At 43.8% G+C, this 20,008-nt stretch overlaps 1 protein-coding gene across 3 annotated transcripts in view; it reads left to right on the forward strand.

Annotated features, from left to right (window-relative positions):
- Positions 1 to 925: 925 nt before the first annotated feature.
- Positions 926 to 20,008, forward strand: part of LOC122544180 (syntaxin-7-like) — a 60,027-nt gene continuing 40,944 nt past the window's right edge. Inside the window, exons 1-2 of one of the 3 annotated variants that reach the window (XM_043683221.2) lie at positions 926 to 1,010; positions 18,996 to 19,197. In XM_043683221.2, coding sequence (XP_043539156.1) covers positions 19,089 to 19,197 — 109 coding nt within the window. In that variant the 5' untranslated portion in view covers positions 926 to 1,010; positions 18,996 to 19,088. Of the gene's footprint in view, positions 1,011 to 1,057; positions 1,395 to 1,446; positions 1,586 to 18,995; positions 19,198 to 20,008 lie in introns of those variants that run through there. The other 2 variants (XM_043683230.2, XM_043683239.2) reach the window with 2 other exon arrangements.

The raw sequence follows: 20,008 nt of genomic DNA on the forward strand, positions 1-20,008 counted from the left end.
TAGGAGAAACTGTTTCAGCTTGTAGGAAGATCAAGAACCAGAGGGCAGAGAGTTAGTGTTTTGGAAAAGAAGCAAACATGAGGTAAGAAGAAACATTTTCACATATTGTGTGGTTCAGGTCTAGAATGCACTGCCTGGAAATGTCTATAATGCTGGTTCAATTGAGGGTATTAGGTGATTATTTAAATGAGAACAATGTGCAGATTTACAAGGAAAAGGTAGGAGATTGGCATTAAGTCAAACTGCCCAGACAGCCTGTGCAGACACAATGATCTGAATGATTTCCTTCTATACCATAAGAATTCAGTGATTCTGTGATATATCTTGTTTCAGTACTTCAGTACCTACACCAAGGCTGGATCTTTATGAGGACAAAGTGCACACACCAATGCTGGATCTGATAAAATCCTGCACTTCTAGAAGTGTTGTCTTTTGGTTAAGACGCCTAACTGAGGGCCCATTTGCCTCTGGTACGTGTAAAAGATCTCATCAGTATGTTGACAAATTCCATGGAAGTTATCTTTTCCCTTTGCCAATATTTATTCCTCAACGGACATTAAACAGGGGTGGTCAGTATCACATTGCGGAGTTGTACAAAACTGGTTGCTGCATGTCTTGTATTGCAATTCAAAAACACTTCATCAATTAAGTTTCGAAGCCGATTATTGTGAAAAGCCCTGCCTAAGTGTAGGTATTTCTTTGACTCCAATTGTGGCCGGGGTAAGGAAGACATATTGCTGCCTTTTCGTTGCAAAGAAAGCACGTATCTGACAGCATTTTAACAACTGGGAATCCCCTGCTCCAGCTGCCAACCTCAGCAGTGACAACCTGGGCACGCGCCAGGCGGCCAGGTATGAGAGGCCTTGGGGGGGCGGGGCCAGCACGAGGGCAGCGTCAGGAGGCGTCTCGTCATTGGGATCCGAGGGTCAAGGGGCGGGGCTGACTCTGGGTCAGAGGTCCAGACGGTGCAGACAAGGCGGAGTCGGGTTTGAGTGTCCGCCCCGGAGCAGGTAGGATTCCGCCACCGAGTGTACAGTTCGCTGCCGGTGCTAGGCCAGGCCCTCGAGTCCGGTGGGGTGGGGGGGGGAAAGGAGGGAATCCGCCTGGAGCTGTGGCCGGGCCTCGACAGCGGCCGGCCCCTCCCCGTGTTTCTGCCGATCGCCCCTTTCCCTGGGTCCGGAGAGATCAGCTCCTTCTTTCCCCAGTCCCGCTTCCCTCACCCTGTAACTTGGACGCAGCTGTTTCCGAGGAAGGGGTAACCGAGCCAGGGAAATCTCTTGAAGGATATTCTTATGGAGGAACCGATCCTCACCGACAAGAATAATCCATCGGACAGTCCCGGGCTTGGTTTCCCCCTCTGCGGGTGAATTAACTGAGCCTCACCCTGGGTGGCGGTAAGAGATTTCTCAATTATTCAGATTTCTCTCCGTGTTCGGCAGCTCTGTCTTTCCGTGTGACCGCAAGGCTGAGATTTCAGCTTGTTTATTCCAACACGCAACCAAGAACGGCTTGGGCTTTCGAAACCCTCCCATTTGACAGCTGCTGTCAAGCTCGCCTGTGACGGTGGTTTATTTAGCAAAGAATTGTAAGTGACAGGTGTACGAGGAAAAAGCAAAATCTCCTATTAGTTGTCGGACTGAGTGGTATTTTTCAGGCGTACGAGACAGAAGGATTTGGGTTTAAAGTGCCATCCCGGAATTTGAACACAAAACACAAGATTAAAACTCGACTGCAATACTGAGGAGGCGCTGTCTGCCCTGTTGGTTTGGCCCTAAAACAAATTCCATGGCATTATTCTAATATTAAAAATCGCACAAAACCTGGTTATACTCAAACCTGGTGTTATGTGATTTTTAACTTTGTCCACCCCAATCCAACAACATCACATCATGACCATTCTGAAGAGCAGGGCAAAAGTGAGGACTGCAGATGCTGGAGATTAGAGTTGAGAGTGTGGTGTTGGAAAAGCACAGCCGGTCAGGCAGAATCTGAGGAGCAGGAGAATTGATATTTCAGGCATAAGCACTTCATCAGGAATGAGACTGTGAGTCCAGGGTGTGATGAAATAAATGGGAGGGGAGTGTGGTGTGGTGTGGTTGGATGGAAGGTAGCTGAGAGTGCAATAGGTAGATGTAGGTGGGGGTGATGGTGATAGGTCAGAGAGGAGGGTGGAGCGAATAGGTGAGGGTGTTGCCAAGTTGGAAGGTTGGACCTGGGATAAGGTGGGGGAGGGGAAATGAGGAAACTGATGAAATCCACATTGATGCCATGGGGTTGGAGGGTCCCGAGGTGGGAGATGAGGCTTTTCCACCATTTGTAAGTGGTGGAAATGGCGAAGGTTATCCCTAATATCCAGGTTAATATGCCTCTCAATGAACATCCCAAAACCAGATTGAATGCTTTTTATTATGTAACTGTTTGTCACATCTTTGTGCAAATTGTTTTCCTACATTATAAGAGTGATTACAGTTCAAAAATACTTGATTTACTGTAAACTCTTATTTAGATTGACTTAAAATTGTGAACAGTACTGTACAAATGCATTCAAATCCTCTTTCTTTGGGGCGAAGAAGAATATTATGAAAATACATGATTTTCTCTTGGGGCTTGACAGTGAAGGAGCAGAGGAGGAGCAATGTGGGGAAAAAAGTGGGAGAGTATTATCTTGTGTTTCTGTTGTCACAGGGTCATAGAGATGTACAATATAGAAACAGACCCTTCAATCCAACTCATCCATGCTGACCTGATATCCCAACCCAATCTAGTTCCACTTGCAAGCACCCGGCCCATGTCTGTCCAACCCTTCCTATTCATCCAGATGGCTTTTAAATGTTGCAATTGTACCAGCCTCCACCACTTCCTCAGGCAGCTCATTCTGTACATGTATTACCCTCTGCATGAAAGGTTGCCCCTTGGTTTTTTTTACATCTTTCCCCTCACACCCTAAACCTATGCCCTCTAGTTCTGGACTCCCCCACCCCAGGGAAAAGGCTTTGTCTATTTATCCTATTCATGCCCCTCATGATTTTATAAACCTCTATAAGGTCACCCCTCAGCCTCCGACACTCCAGGGAAAACAGCCCCAGCCTATTCAACCTCTCACTTTCGCTCAAATCCTCCAACCCTGGCAACATCCTTGGAAATCATTTCTGAACCCTTTCAAGTTTCACAATATCCTTCCGATAGCAGGTAGACCAGAATTACACACAGTAATCCAAAAGTGGCCTAACCAAAGTCCTGTACAGCTACAACATGACCTCCTAACTCCTATACTCAATACTCTGACTAATAAATGAAAGCATACTAGGTGCCTTCTTCACTATCCTATCTATCTGTTGTGTTAGATTATGGGTAGTAACTAGCACTTTTAAACTTGTATTTCTACTGAGTTGTCAGTAGGCAGAATTGAGTTGTAAGGTTGACTGCCTGGTGTGAAAACACAGGTCTGAATTATCAGTGAAGCTCATGTGTAATGTACTGAAATTCTTGATTAGGTTACAACATTGTTGCCTGTTCCTTATGTTAAACCTTTTTTCTTTAGATTTATTTCTCTTTATACAGTATTTGCAGGAACAAAAAATGAGCTGCTTATTTTTAATAACAGATACATAAACATTGAAACTTCAGTGCTGGAAGTTACAGTTTTTTTCATTATATTTCCTGTGACCTGTGGTTAGTAAACTTTATTTTGTGTTTGGCAGTATTATATAATGTTTATAAAAATTATTGTCATGAGGACTTGTGGATTATACATGTCAAGTATAGTTTCTTTATGATCCTTCTGCAGACTCACTGAAATCGATATCCCTGGCATGGTTCTTTAACATTCTTCAATTGTGTCTATGTTCTGTACACAATCATGGAAAACTTCAATTTCCCCTACTTTTAAAGTATAATGTCATTTCATTTGGCAGCGTATTAAGTATTGGAAATTCGTTTGTATACATTTTCTATTCTTAAAATAAATACTTTGCTATAATTTAAGGTAACTTCATATGGCATTCTTAAATTGGCAGGTTATAAGAATCATATAAAAGCTAATTGCACAAAATATGAGCTCACAGTATTGGTACTGTATCAGCATGGACCTAAGATTAGTGATCACAAGGAAGGCAAAGTCAAGATTAATCAGCTTTTTTCAGGTTGGAAAGGTATAACTCGTGGAGTGCCACAAGCATCAGGTCTAAAGCCTAAATTGTTTACAATCTATATTAATGACTTGGAGGAAGGAGGAGAGTATAATGTATGCAGTTTTGCTGATATAAAAATAGGCGCTGAAGGCATGTTATGATGAGGACACAAGAAATCTGCAAGGGGATATAGATAGGTTGAGTGAATAGGCAAAAAGCTTGGAAGCTGAAGCTTAATATAGGAAATTGAGTTTGTGCACTAGGTAGGAAGAATCAAGAAGTAGGCAAATGTTTAAATCGAAGGAGACTCCAAAATAGTGCGCAAAGAGGATTTGAGTATTCTTGTTCATGAAATACCAAGTTAGCATTACAGATGCAGAACATAATTAAGAATACGAATGGAATTTTGGCTGGAATTATTGCTAGGGAGTGGCATTTAAAACTATTGAAGCCTTCCACTGTACAGGGTGTTGATGAGTCTGCACTTGGAGTACTGTGAATAATTTTAGTCTCTGAATTTAAGGAAGGAAATAATTTTATTGGAGGAAGTTCAAAAGAGATTCATTAGACTGATTCTTGGGATGAAATAGTTAATTTATCAGCGTGGCTACAACGGGTTAAGCCTTTTAGTCAATGAGATCACCCCTCATTTTTCTAACCCCTAAATGAAATGCATAGGTAGATGTTGAAAAGATGTTTCCACTAGTGGGGGAATCTTGAACGAGAGGGCACAATTACAGAATAAGGAGTCATTAATTTAAAATCATGATGTGATAGAACTTGATCTCTCTGAGTCTAGTAAATATCTGGAATTCTCTCCCAGAGAGAATTATAGAGTCTAAATCACTGCATGCATTTAAAGAGGAGGTAGATAGATTTTTGAAATATCAAGGAGTTGAGGGCTGTGAGGAGCTGACATGAAAGAGATGGTGAGTGGCCTACTCCTCCTGCTTCCTATGTTCTTTACAATTCACAAGCCTTAGGATATCTTTGAGGTGTGACGATTAAATTCCCTACAGTATGGAAACATGCCCTTCGGTCCAATAAGTCCACACTAACCGTCCAAAGTGCAACCCACCTAGACTCATTCCCCGACCCTATATTTAGCCCTGATTAATGTACCCACACCATGGGCAATCCAGCATGGCAAATCCACCTGGCCTGCGTATTTTTGCATGTTTTGGGAGCACCTGTAGGAAACCCACGCAGACACAGAGAGAATGTGCAAACTCCACACAGTCACCCAAGGCAGGATTCGAACCCAGGTCCCTGGCGCTGTGAGGCAGCAGTGCTAACCACTGAGCCACCATGCCACCAAGTTCTAACCTGAGGCCACGGTAATTTGCTTTGAGTCATCAGGAATGGTAATTATTTTCATTCATCCTTTGAATTATGAGTGTTATAATGTTTCTTTTAGTCAGTATTCGTACTGGGCATTCTGTTGCCTCATGAGGCAGAGAGAATATGTTCTACAACTAGTTCCAGTTGGGCAAGCAAAAAGCTAGCTCTGCTCTTTAAATGCATACTTGTTTTGTTTATTCCATCTCACGTTTTTTTTGTAAAGTTTGCTAATTGTAGACAAAATTCCATCTTCAACCAATAAATATTCCCAGAAATGTGTAAAAATAATAGATTTTTTTAACCTTTTTTATTCTTGACTCCATTTTGGTGCCTTTTAATAAAATATTAATTTCAACTCTGTTTTGTTTATTCCATATTGGTTTGTGAAATCTGGCTAACTATGTGGTCAGGTGATTGCTCTGGCCATTTTAAGTCAATGCTTTGTTCCCTTTTTAGACTGATTTCCAGGTATTAAAATTTGAAAATTAATAATCCATATTTCATCATTGTCCTTGCATATTCTCTGTGTCTACTTGGGTTTCATCCAGGTGCTCTGATTTCCTCCCACAATCCACAGATGTGCAGGTTAGGTGAATTGGCCATACTAAGTTGCCCATAGTGTTCAGGGATGTGTAGGGCAGGTGCATTAGTCAGGGGTAAATCTAGAGCATTGGGTATGAAGTGGGTATGGGTGGGTTACTCTTTGGAGGGTTGATGTGGACTGGTTGGGCTGAATGGCCTATTTCCACACTGTAGAGATTCTATGCTTTTTTGATCCTAACTTTGTTTTAGTGTTTGGGAAATGTAATTGGAGAAATTTTTGGATTATTAAAGGAATTGTTTGTCAAGAGACTTAGGAGGTGTTCACTCTATCTGCAGAGCATAATGGTACACTCTGATCGACAATGCCTGATGAAGCAAACCACTTTGAAGCATTTTAGTGCATAAATTTAGTAGATACTGTAAACTTTATGTAAAGTTTGGACATTTTTCTTAATGAGGAAATGACAAATCAAAGACAATGTAATGTTTAGGTCTACTAAAACTGTAGCAAACCAATTTGTTGCTGGTTGGTTTGCTTTTTTAGTGACACGTCTGAATGTTTTTCAGAAACCATGTGATAGTAGAAAAGAATGTGCTCAGAATTGAATAGTTGATCTTGTAAATGTTTGTATTTGGTCTACTTCTGGCACTATTTCTGTGAATCTGTTTATTGTAGACAAGCCTTTCCATGAACATGGACATTCACATTGTGAATAGCACCTGCAGTTTACTTTCTTTACTAATGTCTCTCTGTCTGAAGGAGTTAATTACTACAGAAGGAAGTATAATAGCTTCCTCTTTTTTTTTTGAAACTTGTTCCTCAAAACTGAATTGTTTTGAAGAAATACTGAACTTTTATCACAGTGAAAGATTATGGAGAGGTGCCAAACCTAAGAGGTTTCTAGATTTTATGAACTAAAAGTTGGATCATTTTTCTGGAGCTACAGGTTTGTCGAATTTAATATACTGAACAAATATATGTGGTCCTATCTTTGCCACTGGCGACTTCCTGATCTGAAGTTAACTGTCTGACTCTAAAGAACATGGTTTACACTGATATTGTCAACTGTTAAACATTGACGGATGGGGCTCAGGAATCTCATTCTGGTGTAACGTTTGTGTTGCATTTGCTGCAGAGAAAGACAGTAGGTTGTGTACGTACACAATTTGATTGCCTCTATTTTCCCCTTCTCTCAAGGAGCTTTTTGTTTCTTCTCACTTTTTCCACAGTCTATCAGAAGGATGTTGTGAAACTTGAAAGGGTTCAGAAAAGATTTACAAGGATGTTGCCAGGGTTGGAGCATTTGAGCTTGAGGGAGAGGCTGATAAGGTTGGGGATGTTTTCCCTGGAGCGTCGAAGTGTGAGGGGTGACCTTACAGAGATTTATAAAATCATGAGGGGCATGGATAGGTTGAGTAGAGAAGGTCTTTTCCCTGGGTTGGGAGAGTCCAAAATTAGAGGGCATAGGTTTAGGGTGAGAAGGGAAAGGTTTAAAAGGTACCTAAGGGGCAACGTTTTCATGCAGAGGGTAGTGCGTGTATGGGTTGAGCTGTCAGAGGACGTGGCGGAGGCTAGTACAATTACAACACTTAACCAGCATCTGGATGGGTATCTATAGGAAGGGTTTAGAGGGATATGGGCCAAATGCTGGCAAGTGGAATTAGATTAATTTAGGATATCTAGCATGGGCGAGTTGGAACAAAGGGTCTGTTTTCATGCTGTACATCTCTTTGAGTAACAGGTTTAGGACAGAAATGGGAGCAGTGTGGATTATTAAAATAGCAAGGAACTGGACGTTGGGGGTCATTCCTATGGAAATAGTGAAGATGTTCTGGTTCACCCAGCCTGCATTTGCATTTGATCTTGCCAACGTAAAGGATTCTACACTGTGAGAAGTGAATACAGTAGCCTAAATGGAACGAAGCGTAAGTAAGATACTGCTATACCTGGCAGGTGTATTTAGGACCTTGGACAGTGAGAGGGAGGATGTGAATGGGCAGGTTTTACACCTTCTGCTATTGTATGGGAACTGGGGATGTGAGGAAGTGTTAGGAGTGAAGCAAATGTAGAGCACAATATCACAGAGGGGACCATTAACATTGTTCTGGGAGGTAGGGGAAAGTGTGAGGGCAGAGTTGTGAAAAATAGGTTAGACATGGTTAAGAGTTCCTGCTATCCCACCATCAGTCTCCACATTCAAAGGATCATTTTCCGCATTTCCATCAGATCCAGCAGGTTGCTACCACAAACACATCTTTTCCTCCCCTCCACTGTCAGCATTCTGCAGGGACCATTCCCTTTATGACATACTTATCCACTCTTCCATCACTCATAACCCTTCCCCATTTCCCCCATGGCATCTTCCCATGTAATCACAGGACGTGTAACTCCGGCACATTCACATTGTGTCTCCTCAGTGTCCAAGGCCCTCAGACATACCTCCCAGGTGAAGCAGCATTTTGCTTGTCCTTTGATCAGTGTACTCTATTTGCTGCTCGTAATGCAATTTCTGTTACATTGGTGAGACCAATGCACACTGGGTGACCGCTTTACAAACACACTTACTGTGTCCATAGGAATGACCCTGACCTTTCAGTTCCTTGCCACCTCGCTAAACCACGTTGCTCCCATGCTAGGATTTCTGTCTCAGGCTTGCTACAGGGTTCCATTTAATCTCCACAAAAGCTGGAAAGCAGTTCCTCATTTTCCACTTATGCATTTTACAGTCCCTGGGGGTCAGTGCTGAGTTGCACAGCTTCAAGAGTATGACCTCTGAACTCCATTGATTTTCCTTCCTTGTGCCTTGGTTTTGCTCTCAGCAGGCAGACCTCTTTTCTGCTTTTCACAGCTAACATTTATACCTATTTTACTTATCTAGCACTCCTTTTACATATATTTTCGCTGCCTGTGTCTTTTGTTCTGTGTACTCCTGCAATCTTTTCCTCTCACTCTTCCTCTGTTAATAGTATAAAAACCATCATTTTCAACTCTTTCAGAAGGCAAGTCATAATGGACTCAATGTTAATTTCATTTCTCTACAGATGCTGCCAGACTCACTCAGAGTTTCTCCAACATTTTATTTTCCTATTATCTCCACATCTCATTGTCATTGTAACAGAGATTGGTATGTTCACTGTACAGAAGGATTTTGGTATATAGTAGTCAACATGGCCAATCCAGGTGACCACCTAATCTTGGCAATAGTCAAGACAAGCACTTGCTGTGACTTAGATTGTGACTAAAGCATTTTTCAATACAGCTTTTAGTTGTTTGTGAATTCATTCTCCAATCCATTCCTGTTTAGCTTAGCATAGCTTCACTTGACATTTCCAGGTAAGTTTGCCTTACATTTTGCTAGGTAAAGGAAAAGGATTGAGGCTAATTGCATACTTTTATGTAAATTTACTGCTTTGCGTATTTCCTTTGTACGTAGGACACTATCACTTCCACAAATCATTTTAAAGGGTGCTGTATGCTTGACTGTAGGCTATCTTTTCCTCTTGACTGGCTGGCTGAGAATGACAAACCAACTTTTTAGTTGCAAATAAATTATCCATTTTGTTTCAGAAATATACTGTATTCATGAAATATATTATGCACGGTTTGAGGCATGAAATGACGTGGCACTGAGGAAGTCCACGCCCCCCTCCCCATGACCAGGTGCTGTGTCTTACTGCAGCCGACGTGAGGAAATCCCAGTGCAGAGTCAACCCACATAAGGCTGCTGGACCAGATAACAATCTTGACAGAGTGCTCAGAGCATGCTCTGATGTACTGGTGATGTTCTCACGGGCATCTATAACATCTACCTGAGCTGTGCCATAGTTCCAATGTGCTTCAAGGCCACTACCATCATCCCTATGCCAAAGAAGTGTTCAGCGTCCTGTCTCAATGACCACGGCCCTGTTGTGCTAACACCCATCATCGAGGTGTTTCGAGAGACTTGTGATGAGGCATATTAAGACTCTGCTGCCCCCCTTGCTGGACACCCTGCAGTTTGCATATCGTCCCAAACACTCAACTGATGATGCAATTTCCACCACCCTCCATCTGGCCCTTACCCACCTGGAGAAGAAGAACACCTATGTCAGATTACTGTTCATAGCGTTAAATGCAGAACTGAAGTCTATCATTCCTCAGCACCTGATTGGATAGCTGGGTCTGCTGGGCCTAAATACCTCCCTTTGTAACTGGATCCTTGACTTTCTAACTGGGATTCCTCAGTCAGTCCGGATTGGGAACAGCATCTCCAACACCATCACACTGAGCACGGGCTCCCTCCCAGGGCTGTGTGCTCAGTCCATTGCTGTTCACCCTGCTGACACACGACTGTGCAGCGATGCACAGCTCGAACCTCATTATCAAGTTCGGTGATGACACAACTGTCGTGGGTCTCATTAGCAAGAACGACGCGTCAGTATACCGAGAGGAGGTGGAGCAGCTAACGGACTGCTGCAGAGCCAACAACCTGTCTCTGAACACGGACAAAATGAAAGAGATGGTTGTTGACTTCAGGAGGGCATGGAGTGACCACTCTCTGCTGGACATCGGCTCTCACAAGGAGATAATGAAAAGCACCAAATTTCTTGTCGTCCACCTGGCAGAGAATCTCACCTGGTCACTCAACACCAGCTCTGTGTAGCCAAGAAAGCCCAGCAGCATCTCTACTTTCTGTGCAGGCTGAGGAAAGCTCAACTCCCCCCCCCCCCAATCCTCACCACATTCTACAGAGGGTTCATTCATTGTACCCTGAGCAGCTGCATCACTGCCTGGTTCGGGAATTGCACCGTCTCGGATTTTAAGACCCTACAACGGGTAGTGAGGACAGCTGAGAAGATTATTGGGGTCTCTCTCCCCTCCGTTACGGACATTTACACCACATGCTGCATACAAAAGGCTAACAGCATTGTGGAAGACCCTACACACCCCTCACTTAAACTCTTCTCCCTCCTGCCATCTGACAGAAGATAGTGGAACATTCAGTCTATCACGGCCAGACTGCAACAGTTTCTTCCCCCAAGCCAACAGGCTGCTTAACACTATATGATCAGATTCTTTTCCATCTGAAATTCCTTGCATGACTTCAAATTGCTGCTGGAAGAATGTCTGTTAATTATCATTCTTTTATTACACTGTAATTTGCGTGTTTTGCACTTATTATGCACTTTATCCTGTTGTTTGTATGATTGTTTAGTTTGTGCTGTCCATGTAGCACCTTGGTCCTGGAGGAACGCTGTGTCTCTCTTTTTTTTTAAACTATATCAATTCTATCTGGTAGAAATGACAAATAAAATCTCCTGTACTATATATAGTCCCAAATGCAGGTTGGTTCTTTACTGTAGTATTTAAAGGAAACAAACCGACATTAGAGTTTGACTTTATCCAAACAAACTGAAGGCATTTCTTACTTGAACCAGGCTATATTTATGTGCATTTAAGGTCTTTCATTGGTGTCTCCCCACTGCCCCCAAGCGTTAGCGCATCCCTCAGCACATCGTCCTGGACTTTGGAATGTGCCAGTCTGAAACTCTTGCTCTGGAAAACCAAAAAGTTTCAGACAGTTTCTTTCACCGAATTGATGGTCCTTCAGTTGCAGTCGATGTTTGTCTCGGTGTGCGTCCTGGGGAACAGATCGTAGAGCACGGAGTCCTGTGTCACAGAGCTGCCTGGGACAAACCTTGACAAAACCCCCTGCATCTTTCTCCAAATTTCCTTTGCAAAGGTACATTCCCGCAGGAAATGTGTGACAGTCTCTCCCCTCTCGCAGCTGCTTCGAGGGCAGCGTGCAGTGCTGCAGACCAACTGGGCATACAAGAAGGATCTCACAGGTAGCTCCTTTTTTACCATCACCAAATAATGTCTTGGTGCTTGTTGCAAAGTTCTGGTGATGAGGCATTCTGCCAAATGACTTTGATAATCTCCTCAGGGCACCATGCAACATGATCCACCCTCTCCATTCCCCACAGAGTCTTGAGGAGGCCAAATGATGGCCACTTCCTGATGGACTTGTGGTCAAGGGTGTTTTTCTTTGCTAATCTCTCCACAAAGGACAGGTGATACAGAACGGTCCAGCTACTTGGAGCAGTTAGCAGCAATGAGGCCAGTTCAATTCTTCACAGCACTGGGGTCAGATGAAAACTCTATGTAGTGACCATGCTGGGTCTGAAGACTTCTTTGGAATTATCCAGTGCTGCTACTTTGTTCCCAAAGTTCTTCTGGATTGGAAACCACAGTGAGATCAGGGTGTGCCACTCTGGTCTGTAAGTTTGCGTGATATTAGTAAGAGGTGATTGTCCACTGGCATTATCACCAGACTGTTAATTGAGAGACCCACGTTTGAATCCCATGGTATCAGAAGGTAAAGTTTGGGTTCAATAAAAATATGAAATGAAGAGTCTAATAATGACCGTGATCGTCAGTAAAATCCATCTGGTTTGTCAGTGTTCTTTTAGGAGGGAAACTGCTCTACCTGCTCTGGTCTACATGTGACTGCAGACTCACAGAAAGGTGGTTATCTCTTAACTGCACTCTGAGCCATTAGGAATGGGCAATAAATGCTGGACTAATCAGTGACATGGGCATCTCATGAATGAAGAAAAGTCACAGCAAGAAGATGGTAGTCAGTTGCTGACTCAGTTGATTTGGGTTGTTTCCAGGTCTTTTTTCTGCACAGTTCCAAAGGTCATTGCACTTTCCAAAACTCCAAGGTTTCCAAGTACTCTTTTTTTTTTCCATGCTAGGCTGTGGTGGTGAACTCTGTGGAAATTGTTAAGGATGATAATTTTTCCATGAAAGGGATATTACAGATCAGTTCAGAGACATCTGTATCGAATTTATCTTTATTGAACTGGGTCAGACTTCAATGTTGGACTATAAATACTGGTATTGGCCTCCTACCTGCCCTCGACCTCTGCATAGCCAACTGCCGCCGCGATATTAACCGCCACCTGAACTCCCCCACCCCTCTCACCCACTCCAACCTCTCACCCTCGGAACGCGCAGCCCTCCACTCACTCCGTTGCAACCCCAACCTCACTATCAAACCAGCAGACAAGGGAGGCGCGGTAGTAGTTTGGCGCACCGACCTCTACACCGCTGAGGCCAAACGCCAGCTCGCAGATACCTCCTCCTACTGCCCCCTTGACCATGACCCCACCCCCCACCACCAAACCATCATCTCCCAGACCGTCCATAACCTCATCACCTTGGGGGATCTCCCATCCACCGCCTCCAACCTCATAGTCCCACAACCCCGCACCTCCCGCTTCTACCTCCTGCCCAAAATCCACAAACCTGACTGCCCCGGCCGACCCATTGTCTCCGCCTGCTCCTGCCCCACCGAACTCATCTCCGCATACCTTGACACCGTCCTGTCCCCCTTAGTCCAAGAACTCCCCACCTACGTTCGGGACACCACCCATGCCCTCCACCTGCTCCATGATTTTCGCTTCCCCGGTCCCCAACGCCTTATTTTCACCATGGACATCCAGTCCCTGTACACCTCCATCCCCCATCACGAAGGACTCAAAGCCCTCCGCTTCTTTCTTTCCCGCCGTACCGACCAGTACCCTTCCACTGACACCCTCCTTCGACTGACTGAACTGGTCCTCACCCTGAACAACTTCTCTTTCCAATCCTCCCACTTCCTCCAAACGAAAGGAGTAGCCATGGGCACCCGCATGGGCCCCAGCTATGCCTGCCTCTTCGTAGGATATGTGGAACAATCCATCTTCCGCAACTACACTGGCCCCACCCCCCACCTTTTCCTCCGCTACATCGATGACTGTATCGGCGGCGCCTCGTGCTCCCACGAGGAGGTTGAACAGTTCATCCACTTCACCAACACCTTCCACCCCGACCTCAAATTCACCTGGACAGTCTCAGATTCCTCCCTCCCCTTCCTCGACCTTTCTATTTCTATCTCAGGCGACCAAATCAACACGGACATCTACTACAAACCGACCAGCTACCTGGACTACACCTCCTCCCATCCTGCCCCCTGTAAAAGCGCCATCCCATTCTCCCAATTCCTTCGACTCCGCCGCATCTGCTCCCAGGAGGACCAGTTCCAAAAACGCACATCCCAGATGGCCTCCTTCTTCAAGGACCGCAATTTCCCCCCCGACGTGGTCGACGATGCCCTCCACCGCATCTCTTCCACTTCCCGATCCTCCGCCCTTGAACCCCGCCCCTCCAACCGCCACCAGGACAGAACCCTCGCAGCGCCAGAGACCCGGGTTCAATTCCCGCCTCAGGCGACTGACTGTGTGGAGTTTGCACGTTCTCCCCGTGTCTGCGTGGGTTTCCTCCGGGTGCTCCGGTTTCCTCCCACAGTCCAAAGATGTGCAGGGTCAGGTGAATTGGCCATACTAAATTGCCCGTAGTGTTAGGTAAGGGGTAAATGTAGGGGTATGGGTGGGTTTCGCTTCGGCGGGTCGGTGTGGACTTGTTGGGCCGAAGGGCCTGTTTCCACACTGTAAAGTAATCTAATCTAATCTAATCCCACTGGTCCTCACCTACCACCCCACTAACCTCCATGTACAGCGCATCATCCGCCGTCATTTCCGCCACCTCCAAACGGACCCCACCACCAAGGATATATTTCCCTCCCCTCCCCTATCAGCATTCCGTAAAGACCACTCCCTCCGTGACTCCCTCGTCAGATCCACACCCCCCACCAACCCAACCTCCACTCCCGGCACCTTCCCCTGCAACCGCAGGAGGTGCAAGACTTGCGCTCTCACCTCCCCCCTCACATCCCTCCAAGGCCCCAAAGGAAACTTCCATATCCGCCACAGATTCACCTGTACCTCCACACATATCATCTATTGCATCCTTTGCACCCGATGTGGCTTCCTCTATATTGGGGAGACAGGCCGCCTACTTGCGGAGCGTTTCAGAGAACACCTCTGGGACACCCGGACCAACCAACCCAACCACCCTGTAGCTCAACATTTCAATTCCTCCTCCCACTCCACCAAGGATATGCAGGTCTTTGGACTCCTCCATCGCCAGACCACAGCGAAACGACGGTTGGAGGAAGAACGCCTCATCTTCCAGCTAGGAACCCTCCAACCACAAGGGATGAACTCGGATTTCACCAGTTTCCTCATTTCCCCTCCCCCCAGCCTGTCTCAGTCAAATCCATCAAATTCAGCACCGCCTTCCTAACCTGCAATCTTCTTCCCGACCTCTCCGCCCCCACCCCAGTCTGACCTATCACCCTCACCTTGACCTCTTTCCACCTATCACATTTCCGACGCCCCTCCCCCAAGTCTCTCCTCCCTACCTTTTATCTTGGCCTGCTGGACCAACTTTCCTCATTCCTGAAGAAGGGCTAATGCCCGAAACGTCGATTCTCCTGTTCCCTAGATGCTGCCTGACCTGCTGCGCTTTTCCAGCAACACATTTCCATCTATAAATACTGGTGACAGTTACATGGTGCTGGTCTGAGAGTGTGAGGTGCAGGGACATGATTTCTCATGTGATTGGCCAATCTGTAAGCTTGAAAGTTGAATGGCAATACTTCACCATGAAACTGACACTAAAGAGTTATTGTTCACTCTGTGACTTAACTGACCAATAGAAGATGTGGCCACCAATGCACACCGTCAGGCTAACTTGCTTCGAGAAATGGACCTCATTCAGGGCTGCTATATTAATATCTAGACTGGCTAGCTCAAAGACCACAAGAGCTTTCCTCAAAGTTTTTTTTTGCTGGCTACCCATAGCAGTATTTATTAATGTTTGTGGAAAAAATCTGTTTTAAGATGCCTCCAAATGAGGATGTGTTTTCATTTGGTTTTGTGAAAGGACGTCTTGATGCATGAACTATGGACCACTGGATAGTACATAAAAATAATACTTTTTTGTATTTCTTAAAGTATACTATGCTTTGTGGCACGGTGGCTCAGTGGTTAGCACTGCTGTCTCACAGCACCGGGAACCCGGGTCCGATTCTAGCCTCGGGCAACTGTCTGTTTGCACATTCCTCCCGTTTATGTGTGGGTTTTCTCTGGGTGCTCCGGTTTCCTCCCACAAACCAAAGATGTGCAGGTCAGGTGAATTAGCCATGTTAAATTGCCCATAATGTTAGGTGCATTAGTCAGATGGAAATTGGTCTGGGTGGGTTACTCTTCAGAGGGTCACTGTGGACTTGTTGAGCTGAAGGGCCTGTTTCCACATTGTAAGGAATCTAATCTAATCTTTGCACTGTGAATAAAATGCCAAAATAATTAACATAATTACCTTTTGACTCAAAGAAATACATGTTATGTTAAATTATGACACATGTAGTTTCAAGAAGTGTTATGCTCAAGGGAAATGCTTGGAATGTACAAAACCGTAATAAATCTATGTTCCTCGACAGTATTCTCAGTAGGTTACAGAATGCTATGATATTTCTTCAAATTTGTCCAGGATTTTTCCAACGCTTTGATTCTAATTCACACATTTTTGTCTCATTTATGGTTTGATCCATTTTGATGCTCCAGTTGTATGCTGTCTGTATTCTTCTTTTACTTTTGTTATCGTCTGTGTTTGATTAAAAATGGGCCACATCATTCATCTGCATTTAACTCCCTTACTCCCCAGTAGCTTACTACTATTGCAAAATTTCCACTCATTGAATCATTTCAGTCTATCCCTTCTCATGGTGTGGGGCACCGGTGTTGGACTGGGGTGGACAAAGTTTAAAAATCTCACAATGCCAGGTTATAGTCCAGCAGGTTTCTTTGGAAGTACAAGCTTTCGGAGTGCTGCCCCTTGATGAAGGAGCAGCGCTCCAAAAGCTTGTATTTTCAAATAAACCTGTTTGACTAGAACCTGGTGTTGTGTGATTTTTAACTTTATCCCTTCTTAGCTTACTTTTTCCATTGCTTGGTTCCTTTTTCCTTGGAATGGATCTTCCTATTGGCTCTCCTCGCCTATCTAACCCAGCTTTATCATTGTTCAGTAGAAATATTTCCTCTTTCCTCCCTGATTACAATCCTCTGGCTTATTGACTAGTTTTGCAATCCGTAGCCAGGAGGGAAATTGCTGCTTGGTGTTCATAATCTATTTTCCTTCTGTCTTGATTTCTGTATGCTTTTCTTAGCCTTTCGCCTCCCTGACATGTGTTTTGTTGCTCCCTTAGTTAAAGTTTTCACATTTTCCATTTTTCTGCCTGCATTCATTATGTTACATGGGATGCTCATTATTTTATCTGCAGGGTCCTGAAGACTGTGTGACCTATGTTGATTTCTGATCATATTGCATACCATTTCCTATCTCCACTGAATTTATGCTTCTATTGCTATTTCTGACTCCTCCACTGGCCCATCCCCCATTCTGTCACTGAAACTTATTTTTGCTGAGTCTATGAGCCATTGATGAGATCAACCTATATATCTGCAAAGAGAAACTTCTAGATGACTAATCAGTGGTGATTTGACTAGTCAGTTCATTTTGTTGCATCATCTTCACCTTGTGAATGGTCTAATTCCTAGCCTGATTTGGGCGCTGGTTAGCAGGGACTAGGTTTGATCCCAGCCTTGGGTGATTGTCTGTTTGGAGTTGGCATGTTCTCCCTGTTTGTGTAGGTTTCTGCCAGATGTTCCAATTTCCACCTACAGTCAACAATGTGCAGGTTAGAGGAATTGGCCATGCTAAGTTGCCCCATGGTATCAAGGGATGTGTAGGCTAGATGGGTTATCCATGGTAAATGTGGAGTTACAGGAATAGGGTGGGGTTCTTGGTCTGGGTGGGATGATCTTCAGAGAGTTTGTGCAGACTTGATGGGCTGACTGGCCTCTATCCACTTTGTAGGGATTGTATGATTTGTTGGTCTGAAATCTATCAGTTAATTCAATGTAACTGATAAATTTAAAGGGAATGAAACAGCTGTGATCTCTAACCAGAACCTGGGGTGTATGGCTGTTTTATTGATTGGATAGATTTTCATCTTTAATTCTTTGTTGTTAACAGGAAGATAGTTTATCTTCAACCACCTTATTTCCATTGTTTGGGGATTCTAGAACGAGGGGTCATAGTTTGAGAATTAGGGTCAGACTGTTCAGGAGAGATGTTTCGAAGCACTTCTATAACACAAAATGTGGTAGATGTTTGATATGCTGTTCTTCAGAGGGCAGTGGATGCTGGATTGGATGTAAGGTATTAAGGGATTAGGTCGCAGATTAGTCGGGATCTCATTGAATGGTGGAACAGGCTTGAGGGGCTGAATGGCTGCTCATGTACCTATGTTTCTAATTTGACAAGGCTCTGCTACTTCATTAAATGTATTCAAGACACAGTTGGATAGGTTTTTGCATGGCAGAGGAATTAAGGATCTAATGCAGTTAGGAAGAGCAGGGACGATGGATAGATCAGCAATGATCTTAACCAATGGCGGAACAAGTTAATGGGTCAAATGCTTCTATTACTGTGGAACTATGAACTGATATCTGAAAAAAGTTTGCATTCTGCACATCTATTCTGTCTCAGCACTCTTCTATTAAGTACATAATTACTTTCATTTTCTCCCTCATTTATTTTGTGTTTAAGTAGTGCTTTTCATGACCTTGATATATCCTAAAGTACTTTACAGTTGGTCAAGTGCTTTTGAAGTGTCACCATCTTTATAATAACTCAATGTAACATCCACATTGCACAAAGCAAGGTCTTACAAACAAGGGGATAAATGATCTGATCATTGCTTTTAATGATGTTAATGATGCTGATTGGACTAAAATATTAATTATGAATTAAAATTGATGAATTATGAAATTAATCTTCCATAGAATGTCAACTTTTCGAATCTATCTTTTTCACCACTTCCTAAAAGTTTTCTCCTGAATTTCTTTTTGGATTTATTATTGACTAACTTGTATTAATTAGCCCTACTTTTGAAGTCCAAGCTTTTGAATACAGGTGGATAAATCTTCCTTCCCCTATTGAATTCTTTTTGTGATTTTTATGTTCATATATTTTAATTTGTTTTCCAGGTCTCAGGAATAATCCAAGGGAAGATTATTTGGATTTCTGATGTTGGTCGACTGAATCTCGTACTGGAGTTGTATTTAAACTACTAACCAGCCATGATTTCAAACAGGGACGATAGTCATGTGGAAGAAACTAGTTCATCTTCAGATGCACGCAAGCTTGCTCATGTTATAAGTTCAAATATCCAGAAGATTGCACAATATTGTAAGTTATACAGTGTTTACCTTTCTACTAAACTAATTATTTGTTTCCAAAAAGAAACTCTAACATATGGACCTGGCAAGAATGAAGAAACAATATATTTTAAGATTTATCGGTGGTTGGCAATGCAATACCTAAATATTGCTGAAAAGAGAGACATATTGGCAAAGGTTTTTGTCTCGTGCTTATGAGGACAAATGCAAAATATCAAATTTTAAATGATCACTTAATTATAAGTAGTTAGAAGTGCTGGTTGGTTGGCAGGTTTTAGAGAAAATGTTGGGTTGGAAAAGGGCTTGTACTTGGGGCAAAGGTGAATGAAAACAACATAAGCAATACTACCTGCTTTGTTTTTCCAGTGCATGCATGTCTGAGGGCTGTGTGCAGACATGACTTCTATCATTGGAAATCCGTGCATCAGCACGCTGATTGGCATGTGCAGAGCCTCACTCAGCAGCTGCTCAATTTAGAGGGAACTTTGAATACAAGAATTAGGAATAGATGTAGGCCATTCAACTCTTTCAGCCTGCTCTGCCATTCATTAAGATCGTGGCTGATCTGCTTATGGCCTCAACTCCTTCCTGCTCCTCCTCCATAACCCTGGACTCCCTTGTTGATCAAAGTTCTGTCTAAAACCATCTTGACCATATTCAGTGAAACGACCTTCGCTCCTGTGTGGGGACAAAAATTCTACAAAGTAACAACCCTCTTGGGGTGACAAAAATCCTTATTTCAGTCTTAAATCAGACACCTCTATAGGGTTAATTTGTGTTCCTAGTCTAGACTCTCCTACAATGGAAAACATCCACTTGTT

The sequence above is a fragment of the Chiloscyllium plagiosum genome, unplaced genomic scaffold (genome assembly GCF_037043375.1).
Source record: "Chiloscyllium plagiosum isolate Xiang-an unplaced genomic scaffold, Cpla_swu_hap1 HiC_scaffold_3, whole genome shotgun sequence".
NCBI lineage: Eukaryota > Metazoa > Chordata > Chondrichthyes > Orectolobiformes > Hemiscylliidae > Chiloscyllium > Chiloscyllium plagiosum.